At 37.3% G+C, this 20,747-nt stretch overlaps 1 protein-coding gene across 3 annotated transcripts in view; it reads right to left on the bottom strand.

Moving 5' to 3' along the window:
• The window catches only part of NTN4 (netrin 4), a 107,316-nt gene that overhangs the window by 10,413 nt on the left and 76,156 nt on the right, over window positions 1-20,747 (bottom strand). For 2 of the 3 annotated variants that reach the window (XM_065886936.1, XM_065886938.1), the window contains exons 6-7: window positions 5,927-6,140; window positions 5,460-5,575 (exon numbers count right to left, since the gene is read on the bottom strand). In XM_065886936.1, coding sequence (XP_065743008.1) covers window positions 5,460-5,575; window positions 5,927-6,140 — 330 coding nt within the window. The remainder of the gene's footprint in view (window positions 1-5,459; window positions 5,576-5,926; window positions 6,141-20,747) is intronic. The other variant, XM_065886937.1, reaches the window with a different exon arrangement.

The following is a 20,747-nucleotide window of genomic DNA, read 5'->3' as shown; positions in this document are numbered from 1 at the left end:
AAGGTATCATGGAGGACCTTGACTGACATGCAGTTAGGGCCTGAATTTAATTTGTTAGATAAAGGGGAATTTTCAAAGCTATCAGCTTAAAGAAGTTACATGAATTTAAAAATATATATATGAAAATTAATCTGGCATTACTGTATCAAAACTGTTGGAATGGAGAAAATATGAAGGCAGGGACCAGTTAGAAACTCGTGAAATTGGTAACACACAACAGTAACTAAATTGAATATCAACTATAAGCCATAAACTTTATAAGGAATTTTATCCATATGATCTTATTTAATATTTACAGTTAGGTTATGAGATAGGTACTATTAACAAATGAAAAAAGGAAGGCTCAGAGAGGTTAATTAGCTTGTTCAAGGCAGCGTATAGCTAACAAGTAGAAAAGCCAGATTTTAAGCCTGGGTTGGGGAGAATCTGAAGCCCCCAATCTTTCCATTGTACTGTCTTTCTAAGGCAGATGGGATATGGGTCTGAGAGGTGGCCATGGGTGTAGATAGTAAGAAATATCAAAGGATGCTGCAGAGTTAGGGTCTACAGGTCTACAAATCCTGTCACTGCATTGGATGAGGACAAGCATCCAATTTTATGAGGAAGCATAAAAATGTACTTGAAATTTTCAGCCAAGGTGACAGAGAGGATTGTAGTTTCGCTAACAGAAATAGGGAAGTTAGGAGAAGGAGAGCATTTTAGGAGTGTATTACGTTTTTTTTTTTTGTAGTAATCAATAGTCTAACTTAATTATTGAAAGTTTATTGAGTAGCTCATAGAAAGGAGAAAAAGCCGAAGAACCAGAACTCTGAAAGGACAAGAAACAAGAGAGCGCCAGAGATCTATTGGGCAGTCTCTTTACAGCTTTGCCATTGGAATCATGAACTCTAATCATTTTCAGAATTTGCCACTTTCAGCTCAAGATTTAAACTCTAGGGACAGAACATCTGATTGACTTCTCTAAGACTGTATTAAATGGCGGAAGAGTGGTTCCCCAAAGAAAAACTGGGTTGAGCTACCACAGAAATAGCAAGAAAGAAGGGGAAAGGGATCTGGTCAGGCAAAAAACAACAGAGGTCTAGTACGAGGAGAATATAATGAATTAGAGATGCTGACAGACATACATGTGGAAATGAGAGTGTGATTCTGGTGAGACTAGGTAGGTAGATATGGAAAATGGAAAATATTGACATATCGGCTCTAGCTAAAGTTTCTTGAGAAACCAGAACGAGATCTGCAAGTAGAAAATCACAGTGGAATTAAATAGTGAGAAAGATTAAATCAAAGATGCTTAAAATGAGCTGTTGTGATTTGTTAAGTAATATTGCTTATCATCTAAACAAAGCAGAGGACTGCTCATTCAGAAACTGTAGTAACCTGAGTGGACAGCTCATTGCCTTTGATGATTCCACCAAAGCAAGAGAGTATGGTAACTACCATGCATATCTTACTCCTCAACATAATGCTCTTCCCTTTGTCCTTGAGCCTATAAGAACATGAGTAGGGAGGGACAATACTGGGGTGGGGGAGTGGGAGGTCCAAGCTATTGGGTATAAAATAGGCTCAAGGATGTATTGTACAACATGGGGAATATAGTGAATATTTATAGTGAATATAGTAATAACTGTAAATGGAAAGTAACCCTTAAAATTGTATAAAAAGAAAAAAAAATTTAATAAAAAGAACATGAATAAGTCTGTTACTTGAAGACCTTTCCTTGGCTGCTTTCCAGTACTCCCTTTTCATATGTTAAGAAATCAGACATTAAAATTTGCTTTTGAATAAATCTTTTTTTGATTAGGCTTCAGCCCAGATGTGTTTTCTTAAAAGAAATTTGGAAGAAGAGGAAAACCTATTTAGTTATACTGGGTTGTTAGAACGTTTCAAAAAAAAGTATTGCTTACAGTTCTCTGGTACTAGTTAAAGCCAGTTTTGTTGGACAGGAAGTGAAATTTTACATCTGATGCTCTCTACCCCACAAGAAGTGGTAGAAATCAAGAGTATCTTGGTATAGTGCATTATATTCCTAGTTATGGAAACTTATGGCAGGTAAATAGGTATGTAGGCACATAGATTTGAAAATGAACCACAGTGCTTAGAAAACTGATTATCATTTTTCTGTTGAAAAAGGTGCCCAGGGGCACTATTTTATACTCATTGGGAATATTGCTGTAGCAGGAGACTGAACAGTCTCTTCCTCAATCCGGAGCTCATCCAGATGAATTTCAGAGACTCTCTGGGGACATCATAGACCTAACAGCTGTTGTGGATGTGAGAGTCTGGAGTTAGTCTGATGCCAGCACCGTTATGTGCTTCATTAGTGTGCTGCCAGCTCCCTCCCTAGTAACATGATGATTGGCTTAACGAATGTCTTATGGCACTAGAACCTTGATTTTTACAGATTTGGCTTGGCAGACAAAGTTGGAGAATTCTGAAAACGATTGTGTTAGAAAAAGAGAAGAAATCTTTCAAAAGTGGTTATTAAAGTTAACATCATAGAATTCAGACTACGTAGCATTAAGGCACAAAATTAATGGGAAAGATTTTTCCTTTTCAAATGCTAAAAAAGATAAATATGACAACTTCATATTACCTTATCTTTCCCACCTTCTTTCCTGTTGTGAATTAAAATGAAACCAATTAGGAAAACGATCATAAGATTATGTTAAGTGAAAAAAAACCCATGATATGGAATTGCAGATACCAAGTGTTTCTATAACTTGAGTTCTTGATTCTTGAAAGGTCCATAAATTCTCTATGAGAAGGTATTAAAACTGTGGTTTCTTACTCTGCTTCAGCCACACTGGCCTCCTTGCTGTTCCCTAAATAAGTCAGGCCTAGTCTCACCTCAGGGTTTCTGTAATTGCTGTATCTTCTGCCGAAACTCTCTTTCCTCTGTTATCTATATAGCTCACTCCCTTACCTTCCTCAGGTTTTTTTCTCAAAAGTCCTTTCATAGGACTTTTCTGATCACCCCATTTAAAAGTATGTCCCTCTCAAGTATTTCTTATCCCACATCCCTGCTTTATTTGTCTATTATATTAAACATCATTAAATATTTTACTTGTTTATTAGCTGTCTTCCTCTGCATGAATGTGAACTCCTTGGAGACTGAGGTTTTTGTCTGTTCAATTACTAGATTTACAGCACTGGCACGTAGTATAAGTATTCAATAAATATTTGTCAAATGAATGAGTCTATAAAGCATTCCTACAAATTAGTAAGAAAATTACAAATAGGAAATTCACAGAAAAAGAAACCTGAAAGTCCAAGAAACCATGAAAAATTACTAATCAGGAAAATGCAATTAAAATGACAAGATCCCATTTCACACCCATCAGATTGGCAAAAATTTAGAGGTTTGATAACATCAGTTTTAGAAGTCCAATAAATATTGAATGAGTTAAACTGTGCCTGAGTTAACGAGTTAGAATACTGCTTGGCCCCTTGTATGTGCTATATAGACATTTGTTAAATAAGTACAAAGTACTTATTTGTGAGGATGTGGAACAACCGGGTGTCATACTTTGCTGGTGGAATGCAAATTTATGCAACCACTTGAGAGAGCTATTTGGCAATAAATGGTAAATTTGACAATAAGCACACTGTGACCCAACAGTGTCTAGATTGTACCCCAGAACAAGGGTCAGCAAACATTTTTTATAATGTAACAGATAATAAATATTTTAGGCTTTGTGGCCATGGGGAAAAATTAAAGATTTTATGTAGGTACTTATATAACCATTTAAAATAACCATTTAAACCTTAGAGCAGGCAGCTTAGCCTGGAGAAAAGTAGATGGCAGGCCACATTTGGCCTGAGGGCTGTAGTTTGCCAGCCCCTGATCTAGTGAAACTCCTTCTCAAGTACACAATATAACACATATAAGAGAACATTCATGGTAGCATTATATATAATAGTGGAAAATTGGAAATTGGAAATAACCTAAATGGCAAACAATGGGAGAATACAGAGTGTTGTATTCATATAATAGAATGGATAAATCTAAAAAAAGTACACATTTAACTAAAAAAAAAAAAAAATTTAAAGGGTAGGTAAGTTATCATGTACATGAGATTTTTAAAACATTACATAAATATATAAATATATTATATACTATTTAATATTATATATAGTAAAAATGTGAAAGTGGATGATGAACACCAAAATTCAGGTTAGTGGTTATTCTGTGGAGTAAGGAAGGCTAGTCAACTCGTAGATTGGTACATCAGGGGCTTCAAATGCATCTGTAGAATTTAAATGAAAATATGAGGCAATTATGGCAAAATCAAGATTTGATAACACTAGAAGGTGTTCACATGGGTGTTCATATCACATTTTTGGTGTTTGTCATGTTTAATAATAAAAAATATTTTAATGTTATTTTAAGTTTTATTTGGATGATTTGGTGAGCACTTTACAACCAAATGCTGACAAGATTTCTTGTCCACATTTGTATTTGTGACATGATTTAAGTTGATGCTATATAGAACCACTTGAGTTTCTATGAGAAAAGAATAGAGATAGGATGAACACAGAAATTATGTGTTCACGCCAGTATCACAGCCTGCTCCTCAAATGACAGAACAGGTAAACATCACAGGAAAATTAAATCAGAATAAAGAGGAGTATAGACTTGATAAACTCAAGGAATCATATTTATTTAGTAAACAGTGTTTTGGCTTCAGTAAAAATCATTTTTCATATTCAATTAATGTTAACTTGAATTTTATTAGTTTTATTTGGCTTATATTTAGTTTGTAAAATTATTTTTGTTTTATAGTTGGATAAAAGCTTTAAACATGAGGAGTTCACAGCTAGCTTTTGCTTTGTACTGAGTTACATACACTAGGTCTGTAAGAATGTTTTTCCTTTAAATGAATCTGTACATTTCCATTGAGTTAGCTCTCAACTGTGTAAAACAGTATGTTTTAGAGAGGGGAAGGGACTTCCCTGGCGGTCCAGTGGTTAAGATTTTGCCTTCCAATGCAGAGGGCGTGGGTTTAATCCCTGGTCAGGGAGCTAAGATCCCACATGCATCGTGGCCAAAAAACCAAAACATAAAACCGAAGCAATATTGTAACAAATTCAATAAAGACTTTAAAAATGGTCCACAGCAAAAAAAAAGAAAAATCTTAGAGAGAGGGAAACACACCAAAGTATTAACAGTGGGATAGTGAGATTTGGGGTTTTTTTTTTTACTGTGATATTCTGCATTTTCCAAATTTTCTGTACTAATTACACGTTATTGTAACAATCAGAAAATAAACAAAAGCTTGTTAAATACCATTTAGCTATGTTTAAGAGTTTTATAATTACGGGGGTCACTACTTTGTTAACCTTAGAACTAGAGTTCCCCTTGTAAGATCCAAAATCTGTTCTCTGGTTTGTCATGAATCACTGTTACTCAAGACCAGACCCGGAAATATGACTAGACGCAGTAATATCTATTGTCTCACCTGAATGTCGAAGTGCAGAAAATCCTTGCTCATCCTCCCACTCCCAGGCTGGTTCACTCTTATTGTGCATGGAATGGAAGTTAGGAATTTCATGATGCCAGTCTATGTCTGTGCTGCTAATAAAATAGAAAATGATGAAGAACTTATTAAGGAATTTCTTAGAACTTGAATGTATTTCTAGAGATTTAAACCTTATTAGCTACCTTCCCATCCTTTCACTTTTCAGAAATAGTGTTGTAAAGGGCTTATTGTTAAAAAGAATAATTTATTTTGCGGAATGAACCAGGCCATCTCTAGAATCTTGCAAGAACAAATTACTTGACTCTGCACTTTGACAAAAATTTTTTAAAGAGATGTGCAAATACATCTTTGTCCACTAGTGGCGTGCAACGTTTTCCCAATCACTACCAGATCTTCAAAAGAATCTGAAAGACACAGAGGTGAGAACAAGAGCCATGCACATTCACCTGCTGATGCAGTCTCCTGTGAGAGGGTCGCAGCTCCCTGCACAGTCACAAGGCCTGCAGCCATAGGCTCCGAAGCCCCAGTATCCCACCATACACCTGTCGCAATGTGGCCCTGCCACCCCAGGCTTGCAAGGGCAGTCACCGTTGCTGGGGTCACAGAAGGTCACTGAGCTGAAAGGAAGGACAGCTGATCCAACTGGATGACAGGAACACACTACAACAGAGAGGACACACAAGGACCAATGAGTGACCAGATTATCTGTGGAGATTAGGCCCAGCCATCCCAAACTGGCTTCCCTTCACCACACAGCATATCTCTGAGGCTCCTCCTTTACCCACTTGGTGTATGCTCAATGAATGAAAGCTAATTAAATGACAGATAAGATATCATCAGAAAAGCACATCTGCTGCTAAACCACCTAATTTATTCTAAAATTAAAGGCATTAAATATGAATGGCTTTTGTTTGGGGTGATGAGAATGAATCAGCAAAGAAAACAAAGAAGGAGCAGTTAGTGAGAAAGGAAAAAATTCATGAGCGCATGGTGTTCTGGAAGCCAAACAAAGGAGGTGGATGACATCAACTGTGTTAAATGCTGACAGGTCCAAGAAGAGGAGGAACAGGAATGGGTCACTGTACTTGACAGCATGAAGACCACCGGTGTCCTTGGCAGGAACGGTTTCAGTGTAACAGTGAGTGGCGAACCTCACTGAAGAAAACTCAGGAGAGAATGGGAATAGAGTAATCTGAGCAAGAGAACAGACAGCTCTGTTGTGAGCTTTTCTGTAAGGGCACAGAAATGTGGTGGTAGCTAATACCGAACAGATATATGAACTGAAGTGAAGGTTTGAGTTTTTGTCTGTTTTGATTGTTTTAAGATGGGGGAAATTACAGCATGTTTGATGTTGATGGAAATGATCCAGTAGAAAGGGAAAAATGGATGAGTAGAAGAGACATGGGAGAATTTTTAAAGGGATACTTGAGTGAGGAAAAAAAGGATGGGATTTGGTGTAGAAGAGGAGGTGTTGGACTTGGGTAGGAGCATGATTAGTTCATAGTAATAGGACAGAAGGCAGAGCATATGGATACAAATGCAGGGAAGTGAATAAATGCAGTGGTGGGAGCCGGTGGGATTTTTCTTCTGATTGCTTGCATTTCTTTTTTGGCTGTGCTGGGTCTTTGTTGCTGTGCCCGGGCTTTCTCTAATTGCAGCAAGTGGGGGCTACTCTTTGTTGCGGTGTGCGGACTTCTCATTGCAGTGGCTTCTCGTTGCGGAGCACGGGCTCAGTAGTTGCAGCATGAAGGCTCTAGAGCATGCAGCCTTCAGTAGTTGTGGCACGTGGGCTCAATAGTTGCAGTGAGTGGGCTCAGTAGTTGTGGCGCACGGGCTTAGTTGCCCTGCAGCAATGTGGGATCTTCCCGGACCAGGGATTGAACCCGTGTCCCCTGCATTGGCAGGCAGATTCTTAACCACTGTACCACCAGGGAAGTCCCCTGATTGCTTGTATTTTCTGGATGAAATAGAAAGCAAGGTCATCAGGTGAGAGAGATGATGAAGAATGGGAGTGGGAGAGTGAATGAGACACTTAGGAAGTGAAGTAAAATTGCCAGCAGCATAAAGGCCACCTTTTGAGGTTAGTAGTCATCAATTTATAGTGACCCCAGATAAAATGATAGGTTGTTTCTCCAACCCTATACAAGTGGGAGAGTTCAGGGTTGGTGTAGGAAGAAAGCTTAATTTGATTTGTTGAACGTTTGTGTCCCCCTGCTTCAAATTTGTATGTCGAAGCCTAATCCCCAATGTGACGGTATTTAGAGGTGGGGGGCCTTTAGGAGGTTTGGATACAATTTGGGGGAGATGAGATTGGTGCCCTTATAAGGGAATGAAGAATGCAGAGCTCTCTTCTTTGTGAAGGATGTGAGGCAACAACAGAGGTTGGCAGTCTGCAACCCAGAAGAGAGCTCTCACCAGAACTGGACCATGCTGGCACCCTATTGCGGACTTCAACCTCCAGTTACTTCTCCAACTGTGGGAAATAAACATTTATCTTTTAAACCACTTAGTCTATGGTATTTTGTTATACCAGCCTGTATGGGCTAAGACAGCTCCTCAGACTAGAATCTATAATCAGCCACTTCTGCAAGTCCTTTCTATTAATCAAAAGTTCTTCCCCTCAGCCCTCTCCCAACTCCTGCGATTGCCTACTGCTCAGTTTTACAATCCCCAACACTTTCTTTGTTCATGGGCTAGCAAGAGTAGCTGAACAAAGTAAAAAAAAATGTGCTTGTTGGGTTTATCACAAATGTGTGTACCCTAACCTCAGTAGGGTCCCCTAACTGATGCTCATTAGCCCTATTTATTCAATTGTCCCTGCCTATTTTTTTTTAATAAAATTCCTCACAGTGAGTGTCCCAGAATTTCTCCAGGCTTTTTAATTCACCCTCACCACTTGGTCTGAAGATTCTGATTCACTGATAAGGTCCTCAGGTAATCTTTTCTCCACCTCAAAATCTCTTTATCTTCAACTTGCCACGCTTTTCTCTAAGAATCAAATGAGAAAGCTGGAAGAGATCTTGCTTTATGGCCTTGTCTCTCACAAGCTCTGTGATTTGGGGCAAAAAATTTAACTTTTGTGAATGTCGGTTTCTTCATTTGGGTATCTACATTACACGGAGATTTGATGAGGATGAAACTGTTCTAAATGAGATTACTTCAGCAAGGTGCATAGCACAGTCTGACACCTGCCGGGCCGGCTCTTCCTTCTGAATCTTCTCAATTAACTTTCTAGATCCCACTCCCTCCTTTATCCCCTTGGAAACTTACTCTATTGATTACTTTCTTTGTCATTAAAAGCTCTGTTTGGCTTCAATCTGGCTTCATATCAACTACTAACTGTGTGACTTTTGGCAAGATACCTAGCCTCTCGTTTTCTCAGTTTTCTCTTCTATAAAATGGAAAAGAGAACAATATCTACCGTCATACAGTTGTAAGGGTGAAAGGAGATCACGTATATAAAGCACTTAGTATAGTGTATAGCATATGGTTAGTTAATAGTGAGTTAAATAACTAATGAATTCATTAGATAATTCTTGTAGAAGCGTAGAGTCTATGCCTGTGTAAGTTATGGTGACTCACGGATATGAGTCAAGGAGCTCATATCCGTGTGGGGGAAACAGAGGAATAAACAAAACATTTCCATAATCTGTGATTAGCACTCTGATAGAGCTCTATAAGAGCACAGAGGAGGGGTGCACAGGCTGAGGGTCTCACATAGGATCCACAAAGGAGGGGTCATTTAGACATCTGAGTTGATCCTAAAAGATGAGTAGGAGTTTGCAAGGTGAAAAGGAGGGGAAGATAGGCAGTTGCTTATTTCAGCCTGTCTTTAGATTCTCTCCCTGTTTGCATTTCTTTTAAATAATTAAAACAAAATTTTAATTGTGGTAAAAAACACATACCATAAAATTTACCATCGTAACCATTTTTAAGTGTATGGTTCATCCTCATTGCATTTTATGTTTCTGCATTATATGTGGAAGCTCTTCCTGCTTCCTGAAAACGTGAAACTCTTTCATGCCTCAGTGCCCCTGGCTGTGCCTGCATTGCTTTTACCTTTACCCTTCCTTGTCCCACGCCTTCCAGACAATTAACCACCCTCTCTTCTATGCTGCCTCTGTTCTTTGTATGTATTTCTATTTTGTGTGTATCACAGTGCATTATTATTTATGTGCCTGTCTCCCTTATTACTGGACTCTGAACTCATTGACAGAAGGATCTTTATCTTCTTATTTTTGCTTTCTATGCCCCAGAACAGAGCCTGGTACATAGTAGATGCCCAAATAAGAATTTACGGAATTGACCTGAAGGACATTCCAGGCTGTAGGAGTCATATGTGAAAGGGCCTATTTGGGGACTGTGAGAAGGTTACTGTGTCTAGAGTGTACATTGAGTGGAAAGCAGTTGGAGCTGATGAGCCTGAAGAAAAAGCTGTAGAGTTACGTTTGGAGCCAGACTGAGGCAGGGCCTAACCCAAGAAGTTGAATTTTGTCTTATGGGTATAAAGAATCATAGGAAGTAAAATGTTAAAAAAGCAGAATTACGACATGGTTATAATTTAATTTTGACAGTTACTTTGGCATCATTGTGTGAAATAGACTGCAGTAGGGGGAGACTGATGGCAGAGAAACCAAAGAAATGAGAGAGAACAAGGAACTTGACTAAGACAGCAAATGAAGGAATGGGAGAAAAGCTTGGATGTGACAAACGTTATTTTTTTTAATAGTGAATTGATAGGGTTCAGAGGCCCTCTGGATGAGGAGGAAGAATGCATTGTTGAGGGACAAACAGAAACTGAGGAAGATTTTAAGGTTTGTAGTTTATGAAAGTGAATGACTAGAGCAGGTTGGGATAGGTGAATCCATGTTGGGGTGGAGATAGGGAAGGGAGGGAGAAGAGGGTGAGTTCAGGGTTAGACATATTAAGTTTGAGATGTCTGAAGGATGCACCAATAAGTTATAATACGCAACTGGAAATAATAATCTGAAGTGTAGGAGAAGGTTGGGGTCACAAATACAGTGTTGAGAGTTGTCAGCAGATGGGGATTGTAACTAGGAGGGCTGGATGAGATTTCCCAGGGATAGTGTATAGAGTGAGAAGGCAACCAAGGGTGGAACACTGGTCCAGGCAGTTAGAGGAGCAGTAACTTGTAAAGCAGATAAGGACCAGATAGAGAGGGAAAAGAATCAAGTAGGTGTTGTTATAGAAACCAAAGGATGAGAAAGTTTCAAGTGATTAACAATGTAAGACAACACAGAATGAGTAAGTCACGTAAGATTTATAATAGGACAGTAATGCTGTCAAACAGGAAGGTGTTGGTGACTTGTGAGAACAGGAGCTGAAGAAATGCAGGTATTGATGGTGTAGTACTCTGTTTAGATCTCTTTAATTTTGTTAAGCCTATAATCATTAGTGCAGTGGTTCCCAAACCAGCAGGAATGTGAGAAGTCTGCAAAAGTTCTTTACATCTTACATATGTGAAACACACCCTTCCTCTCCTCCCTTATGCTCTCCTTGGTTGAGAACCACTACAGTAAGGGCATGGAATATTGCCTTTTTTTTTTTAAACAAAAGGTATAAATTATCTTCTTGAGAATATTCATTTATTTGCTTACTCAACCAACATGTGTTAGTTGATAATTCTAATGTTTATGAAGCATTTGTAGTCTACAAAACACAACTGCCCCTTAATCAAACATTTAAGATCCTTCATACTATGGCCCTAGCCCACTTTTCTGGTCTTACTTTTCATTACTCTCTTGCCTATAGCCCTTATTCTAATCGAATGGGATGAATTCTTGCAGATAGCCTTTATTCTAATTAAATGAACCCCCAACCTTTCCTGTTTCTGTACCTTTATTAATTTCAATAGGGAAATCTTTTCTCCTATATCTATCTTCCAAAATTCTACACGTCCTTTAAGATCTATTCAAGTGTCACCCCTAAAGTTGTTGCTGGAAGGGTATGGTCAAAGCGATTCAACCATTTGGAGCAGTGGAAGTGCTCAAGGTAGCAGCTCTGTTTGCACCTTTCTTGTAAAGACAGAACTTCAAAACTCATATTCAGTGATATTCAGAAAAGAGATGCAGTACCCTTCCCTCTGCTACCCTCTCCCATCTCACCAAGTATGAAGCCCAAAGCAGCCATTCCAGTTACCCATCTAATGGACAAGTTTACCTTCTTTGAGAAGTCATTCCTTATTTCAGCACAGTTGAATATGATTTCATCCTTTCTTTGAAACCCTCTAGTGCTTTAAAAATAACACTTCTTCTTATAGCTCTGGTCTCTTCTACTTTGCATTTCAGACAGTCAGAGGTTTACTTTTCTCTGTCAAACCGGTATGTAAATTCCTTAAAGGTGAGCATGGGTCTCACTCACCTATCCCCTGAAGGGTTTAGTGGAGGTAGACTTGGGTTCAACTCCTAGCTAAATTTTTACCTTTATGAGCCCCGCATTTCTATTTTACCAGGTGGTACCGAGAGTTAAATGAGCCATAATGTATGTCCCTAGCACTTAACAGGCAATTAGCAGATAGCAAATTATGGCTGCTCAAAAAAAGACTGTTTTTGTTTGTTTTTATTCTTATTCCTCTTCTGTGAAGTCTGTCTTCTTGATCTTTCCCTATTTTCTATTGGATTATTGTTCTAAAACAGACTGTTTAATTGAATTAAAAGGCAGTGATAAAAGAAAACTATTTACAAAGGACAGAGGAGGAAAACACCATAATAGATTTTGTTCCAAAGGATAACAATGTGTGTGTTTGTTTAAGGCAGCATTTATTTATCTGTTCACTTACTCAACAGATATCTAATGAGCATCTACTATGTGCTAAATACTGAACAAACTCCTAGGGATAAGACAGTCTTGGCCCTTAAAGAGATTCATAATTTAGAAGAATAATTATTACAAGATTAAAAAAAAACTTACCTAACACAAGAGAGAAGTAAACATTTTGCTTCTAAAACGTTGAATTTCTCAGGAGACCAGTTTTATTTTAATTCATACAGTTACGGTGATCACTATTTCCACATTAAATCCCCAGATATTTTTTCTTTTGGTTGGGCCTCATTATGAAAACATTAGGCATTTTCTCTTAAGATAGCAAAGCACTTTTGATTTTTCATTTGTTTTTAATTAAATAATTTGGAGGTATTATATAATATGTAACATGAATGTATCAAAATGCTATGACTTTAAATTAAATCCCATAATCCAGTATAAACATTTCATCATTTTGAGGTGACTAAACCAATAGTTACTGTATGATTCAGTTAAGTCAACTTGGTTCTTGACAGCAGACAGGGAGCCAGAAGAAAGACAATGTAGGACTCTCATCTATTATTATATGGTATTCCACCACCACCACCATTATGTTTTACTCTAATAGAAGATCCAATCCTTTCTAGGATTTGACCTCTCTGTACTGCCATGTATTTTATTTTATTTATTTAATTTTTAAATAAATTTATTTATTTTATTTTTGGCTGCGTTGGGTCTTCATTGCTGCGAGCAGGCTTTCTCTAGCTGCGGTGAGCAGGGGCCACTCTTCGTTGTGGTGTGGCGGGCTTCTCATTGTGGTGGCTTCTCTTGTTGCGGAGCACAGGCTCTAGGTGCACAGGCTTCAGTAGTTGTAGCTCGCGGGTTCTAGAGCGCAGGCTCAGTAGTTGTGGCGCACGGGCTTAGTTGCTCCGTGGCATGTGGGATCTTCCTGGACCAGGGCTCGAACCCGTTTCCCCTGTGTTGGCAGGTGGATTCTCAACCACTGCGTCACAAGGGAAGCCCTGCCATATATTTTAAAACCTATACACATTTCAGGAATGGCCAGAGAAGAATGTGATTCTATCACATGTGCTAGTGGATTTCTGTCAATGTGACCTTTCACATAATTACAAGATAAAAATACCATTCGGAAACTATGCAGAACTAGCTTCAGGCAGAAGGCCCTGACACCGTTCATGGCATACTTTTTTGGACTGCACACGGAGGCTTGCCTTGCATACCTATCTCTTGAAGTTTGTATAGCAGGCAATATCTGACACACATAATCTACATTTCTTATTTTCTTCCAAAATGCAAATATATTTTCTTCTTGCTTGGGGGGAAAAAAAAGGTTCTTCTTAGATTCTGGTTCAGGTTCTGATCCTCCAACATATATTTCTTTTTTTTTTTTTAGTTTATTTATTTTATTAATGTATTACTTTTGGCTACAAGTCTTCGTTGTTGTGCACAGACTTTCTCTAGTTGTGGCGAGCAGGGGCTACTCTTTGTTGCGGTGCGCAGGCTTCTCATTGCGGTGGCTCCTCTTGTTGCGGAGCATGGGCTTTGGACACGTGGGCTTCAGTAGTTGTGGCTCGCGGGCTCTAGAGTGCAGGCTCAGTAGTTGTGGCACATGGGCTTAGTTGCTCCATGGCATGTGGGATCTTCCCGGACCAGGGCTCGAACCCGTGTCCCCTGCATTGGCAGGTGGATTCTTAACCACTGCACCACCAGGGAAGCCCCAACATATATTTCTTACCAATTGTTGATTCTAAAATGCAACCTAAGCACTTACTTTTTATGCATTCATTATGATGAACGTCAAATTAGAACCCAGTTGCAGTGACATAAATCCTTGACTTCAGCTTTCTCCTTGTTAGACATAAAACCCAATAGTAAAGATTGAACTAACATCATATACTATTATTCTAAACTTAATTATTTGTTTCATTACCACTTTTGGTGTATTCAGCTGTGGTAAATTGTTCTTGACAGCTGAAAATTGCCTGGTAACCAGATATGTTTAGAAACTATGTGGTCTACCTAGGTAGCAAATCATTACTGGAGTAATTATTACCACTACCCCCCAAAAGAAAATTTGCCCTAGGCTGCTCTCACATAATCATAATGGCAAAGCAAAATTATTAAAAATGTCATTTTAATTCCTCACTATTGTCACAAGAGTTCTTTAATAATGAAAACATCTTATTTTAAACAATATGTTCTATATTGGTATGTCCTGTTATAAGAAAACATGACATAGTAATACAAAACTTCCAGAAGAGATGAGATAGAGGAAATGGGTACTTTACAAAAGATTTCACAACAATCTTCCTTCAAATAATGAATTTAGATAATTGCTAAATGTTGTACAAATTTTACAAATATATATTACAGATATATATTTGTAATTACATCTATTTTGTGAAGTATTGTCCCTCCATAGAGCATGCACAGAAAAGAGGACATGAGCTGCTTTTCTCCTAGGAAACATAACTATTAATGAAACAATGGATGAACACGTTTTTAAATAACCTTGTGTATCTGTAAGGCTCTAAACTAATAATTGTTTCAATCGCAAAGGCTGACAATAAATACAGCTGTCTGGAAAGTACCTGTAATATCTCAGGAAGACATAAAATAAAACAAAGGCAATGAAATAGAGTTGGTAAGGGCACAAACTTAGGAGTCAGACTAGAAGAGTTCAAATTCTGGTTATGAGGCTTACTCCTTATATGACTGTGAAATTAACCCCCTCAAGTCTCAGTTTTCTCATTCATGAAGGAAGAGTAAAAATACCTAGGCTATAGAGTTGTTTGTGTGAGGACTAAATGAGATAGTGTATATGTGTAGCAATGTTTCAGGCATTTAGTGGTACCATATGCTTAGATAATAACTATTATTGTTATCTGGATGAAACATATTGGTTTTAAAATGTCCATCATTCATTCATTCATTATACCTTTACCAAAGAGTTCTTGAGCTTTAGTGTTAACGTGAATTATGCTAGGGGCTGAAGATACAAAGACAAATACAGTCATATCTCTTCAGAGAGGGAAGAGAGATACGCAAATAAATAATTACAGGGCAGTAAATGTTAAAACAGAGGTAGACCAGGGTGCATGGAAACACAGAGGAAAGAATAATAACTGCCTCATTATAGATATGGGTTGTTTTTTAAGGAAATTAATGATCTAACTGGCTTTCAAAATAGGCTGAAATTCCTTGCTTTGCACCTGTGAGGAACTGGTGGCAAACAGATTTCTTGACTAATCTAAATCGTATAGAATTAGGTTACTCTCTTGTTACATGTTCCTTTCTTTGCTTAAAAGAAAAATTAATCAGCTATTAGTCTCATTTTTTGGATCACAGTATGTTGAGAAAAAGTAGGGTATTATCTATGATCCTGCTGCTTATAGGGAGATACCCTGCATTGGATTGTAGGACAAAAGTCACAGCTGTCAATCTACATGAACGTAATAAGCATGTAAACATGGGTACAAAATGGCCAGGAACATAATGGAAGAGTTATGGCTTCCTTTATTTTGATGGGGTTGCTAAAGCATTTGGTGGTAGAGTCGCAGGAGACCACTGCTGCCTTTTCATCTTTATTCCCACCTTCACTTGAGCTCTATGAGTCTTCACATCTCTCACTCAGAGAGTGAGCCACAGTGCCGAGTGTGCGGCAGAAACAGCCTGCTGCGTTTAGCGTCTCACCTTTGTGAAATTGCCCGAACTCCTTAGTATTACCTGATGGCTCTAGCTTTTGCCATTGTATTAGTAAAAGCTACACTTGGAGCAAAATACCCTGAACGTATTTGCTCCTGATTTAGCTTTTCTAAAAACAGAACTCAAAGTTCAAGGCCCTCAGCTGGGAAAGAAACTGCTCGTCAAGCCCTTTCACCACTGCTCAGTGGCCAGTTCTTCAGCTGTGCCTCCCAGCCTCCCAACATTGTTTTCTCCTGCAAAGGCCAAGGCCCTACAGAATTTCTGATGGAGAATTTTTAATATCAAAGCCATTTTGAAAGCTGTCCAGCTTCCTGCTGAGGTTCTTAGAAGGAACAGAAGATGACTTTGAGATGTAGCTCCAGACAGAAGGAGACAGTATGAACTGTCATTACTATATTAAGTGTGAAGTTAAATGTTAGAGAAAATGAAGTCTTCTACATTTTTTTGGCATTATTTTCTCCTTCTACTATCAACTGTTCTTTGGGGTTTTTTTTGCTAGTGGATGGATAGCTACAAATAATAAAGAAAAAACTAAATGAACTTTACTCAAAGACAATATGGTTTACCCCTTTACTCTCCTAAGGAGCGTCTTTCTATTCATCCTTTAAATGTTATATACATTGTATTCAAAGATAGCTAGTTCCGCAATATTCAAGGTATATGTTAATTTCAAAAAAAAAGAAAAGAAAAATTACACTAGAATAAATTTAATAAGAAAATAATCTAAATTAGGATTTGCCTATCAGTTACTGAAATGCAATGTCTCCTGAACTGTACATCCCACACAAAAGAAAGAGATCCATTTATGCATGAGATCTATTCATTCTTGCCTCTATTAAATGCTTTTTAAAAATAAATATAAGGTATTTAAGTGTATTTCCTATCTGTCTTCTATAAGCTTTTAAATGGGCAATGCAAATAAATACAAAAGTCATGCCCTTTAAAAATTTTTTTTTAATTCAATTGTTTGAATATATTCCCACTGAATTTTTATTTTATTTATTTACTTATTTTTGGCCACACCATGCAGCATGCAGAATCTTAGTTCCCCTACCAGGGATGAAACCGTACCCTCTGCAGTGGAAGCACACAGTCTTAAGCACTGGACAGCCAGGGAAGTCCCAATGCCCTTTATTTTTAATGCTTTACTATGTGACCACTGCTCAGACCCTCAGTTTGATTTCTGTATCATTCCTTTCCTGTTTACTAGTTGTAACTGAGCCAGTTCCTATTTATTTCTGAGTATATCTAAGAGATCTTAGCAAGCTAAATAGCCGATTTTATATTCCTGGGTTGCTACTTTAGTTAAAATTGAAGAAAGTACTTTTGAGTGTACAGACAAATTTTACTATGGGAAAACTTTTAGTATAATTTTGGACAATGTATTTTGCTTTGGAGAATTTGGTTTGATCATACGCCATTATCTTTTTTGTTGAAGACAGTCTTCTATATTCCCAGGCCACTCAGGTACCACTCAGGTGCCTAGTTCCTAGCTAGGCATCTAGTGAGAAACTGGCGTCATCTCTAACTCCTTTTTCCTTTGGAGAAAGAATCCCTATTGACTCCATTTATCACCATGGAACTGATGGGTTAGCCTCTGCTAGATTCTGTCATGGTACCCTTTTCTTCTTAATACTTAATGCAGTTTTTAATTTTCATATTCACTTGGGTAAATTTATTTATAGTTTGTTCCCATGGGGTTAGGGACTGTTTTGTTGTATATACCATGAATAGGATAGGGCTGCCACATGATAGGCACTGAGTAAATCCTTGTTGAGTTTTTAAAAAATGGATTAATTATAGCCAGTTAATAGATATTTCTTAATGACTGATGGTCTTCTGGCCTCCAATGTAATTTTGTTATGATTTTTCGCCTCATTGCTGTCTCCATAGTACATTGTGAAGGTCTAGAAGGTAGGGGCCGTGTCTTTTCATCTCTGTATCCCCAAAACCTAGGACCATGACTGACCCATTTTAAGAACTAATCTCTGTTGAATGAATGTGCCTCTCAATGAGCAACAACCAGGAAATGATTTTATGTTTTGATGAACCTTCTAAAAGGCTCATACTATTTCTTTTACAGGTTTTTAGTATCTTAGCATCATAGCATTGCAACACTAAGATATTAGAAACAGAACAAACACAGCAAATTCATAAAGAACTGAGATGGTTAAACAGAACAGAATATTCTGAATCTTCCCAGTGCAAGACTGTTCCCTGCATGAGTGCAAGACTGCTTCCTACATTTAATGCTACACTCAGTCAAGTATTATTATTTATTATTTGTAAGAAAAGTTCTTTATTCTAACTCTGTGGGAGACATTCCCCACGCATAAATGCCTCTCACTGGCAGCAAAACATTTTTTTTTCACATTAATCAATCTGAAATTCCTTTCCTCACTTTCATCCAATTATATCTAATTATGACTCTTTGTTCTAGGTAAGTTAAATTATTCTTTGCCCCTCCCTATGTCCCCTTATACCATTCAAGTATATGTAAAAAGTTGTTGTATTCTCCCTGAGCAGTTTACTAGTTGATCTGAGAATATTTATCTTCTTTCATATTTATTCATTAGTATCTCTCTTTTCCTGATTGTTTTGTTGGTCTATTTGAAGCACTCTCCATTTACCTCCACCTTTCTTATACTAAGATTCCTTAAGATAAATACAGCTCTTAAGATTCAAGAATGCAAGTGTGTGTGTGTATATATATATATATATATAAATAAATTTTCCGATTATTTCTGCCTTTGTTTACTCATTTTGTTTTCATCAGTTAGGTCACAGTATGGAATCAAGTTCTTTGGATCTTTATAGGTCTTTGGATCAAAGTCTTTAGGGTCAGACAAATCTGGGTTCAAATCTCTGCCTCTGACCAGCTGTGTGAACTTGGACAAATTATGTAATCAATTTAAGCCTTGGTGTCCTCATTTATAAAATACAAAAGATACCACCTAACTCGTAAAGATTGCTAAATGAGAAAACTTATGTAAATTGCCCAGCACAGTGTCTGACCTATAATAGCCACTCAACAAATGCTAGTTCTCTTCTTTATACCCCATCTAGTTTTGTCTAGGCTTTCTGAGAGTTTAGATATTTTATAATTATTTGCTTGATTATTTAATGCTTCTTCTCATCAAATGCAGAATAGCATATTATTTATTTATTCAGTGAACTGTTCTGGAGACATTTTAGAGAATTCCATGACCTCTCCCACTTCTCTTCCAAAACTTGACTGACTTTTATTATTCATCAGTTCATAAAATGTCTCCTTTTTGTGGTGAATTTTAATGTTATTTAATCTTTTTAAAGGATAGTCCTAGTATGATTATTACATAATGATATATGTATTTTACCTAGCTCTTTCACTTCTTAACCTTCTGGTTTTACATCCTAGATTTTTTTAAAACTGAGATTAAAGTTTCCCAACTCTTATTGCCAAGTCACTGTTCTATTTAAAGTTTGCTTTTCAAAAACAGTTACTTCATATTGGTTCTATGCTGGAATCATTCACAGTTGCTTCCAAAATAAAACAAAGATGTCTATGTTGTTTATATGACATAAGATGACTTCATGTGGATTTGCTAAAACTACAATTTGAAAGAAAAAGCCCACTGAGCTACTACTGGAAGAAATGTGAATGACCCTTGGGGAACAATTCTTTTCTGAGATGGACTGGAATACAGGCACAAAAATGAAAAATGGAAGGTGATATTGTGATAAAGTATTCTGGATTTGATTAATTTAACAATTATACTTCAAAGACAATTTGAAGGTAAAGAATAACCATGCTAAAGGTAGAATGAAATTATTGTTAAATAGAGGTACAAGCAGAGAGAGACAGTGATTCTTCTTGGGACCATGTTGAGAAGGTGATATCTGAGTAGACTGTGAAGGATGGAAAGATGGTCTGCAGCAAGATAGTCACCCACTCAAGGCACTTGTATTTCCATCAGTTGAACAGTTTTCATCTAAGCCAGAAAGAAGAAAGAAGAAATAAAAAGCAAGAAGGAACACAAGAGAGATTTGAATGGATGATAGAACTCATTATTTACAGAGATAGCTTGCTACTTAGGGTAATGGTAACCAAGTAACCACACAGTATCTTGGTAAACATTTGGTTTAGGTTTTAGGGCAGAGGGACTAAGTTTATTTTTATTCACTCTCTGCTAAAAGGCAGTTGAATACATTTATTTTGTCCCACCAGGGAAGAAGGAAGGGCATGTCAGTTCTTCAAGAGGTTGTTTACTCTGACAGAGAATGAATGATACTTTCTTTTCCATTTGCTGATTTTTCTTTAGATGTAGAAAGAGACTATGCAATAGTCAAAAATATGTCTTGACAAAAAAGTCAATTCATTTGTTGTAAAGTAACTAACTGGCTATTTCCCAAAAAGAGAACTAATTCTGTTCTATAAAGCATTTCTTCTGTTCTATAAAACATCTGTTTCAATCCACGTGTCCCACTAAAGGAAGGGAAATTTTCTATAGAAAAATGTCATGGACTAGCTGTCAATATTCCATACCCAATCAATTTCCCACCCGTTGAACATTTAACATATCCTTTGGTGTTAAAAGAATAGGGAAGCGGGGGAGGATGGGACTTCATGAAGTACTGGCTTCAATATTTATTTCAATACCAACATAACATACTTATACTAGTTTAATGCTGTGTTCTGGAATATGTAAACATGGAAGTAAAAGTAAATTGTCAATGTAGTGATAAGCTAATTTTATTATAAATTCCAGTCTCATTATAATAATTCACTTTAAAGTATGA

The sequence above is a fragment of the Phocoena phocoena genome, chromosome 11 (assembly GCF_963924675.1).
Source record: "Phocoena phocoena chromosome 11, mPhoPho1.1, whole genome shotgun sequence".
NCBI classification, from domain to species: domain Eukaryota; kingdom Metazoa; phylum Chordata; class Mammalia; order Artiodactyla; family Phocoenidae; genus Phocoena; species Phocoena phocoena.
The sequence above is the reverse complement of the archived record's forward strand: the minus strand, read 5'-3'. Positions and strand labels throughout refer to the sequence as shown.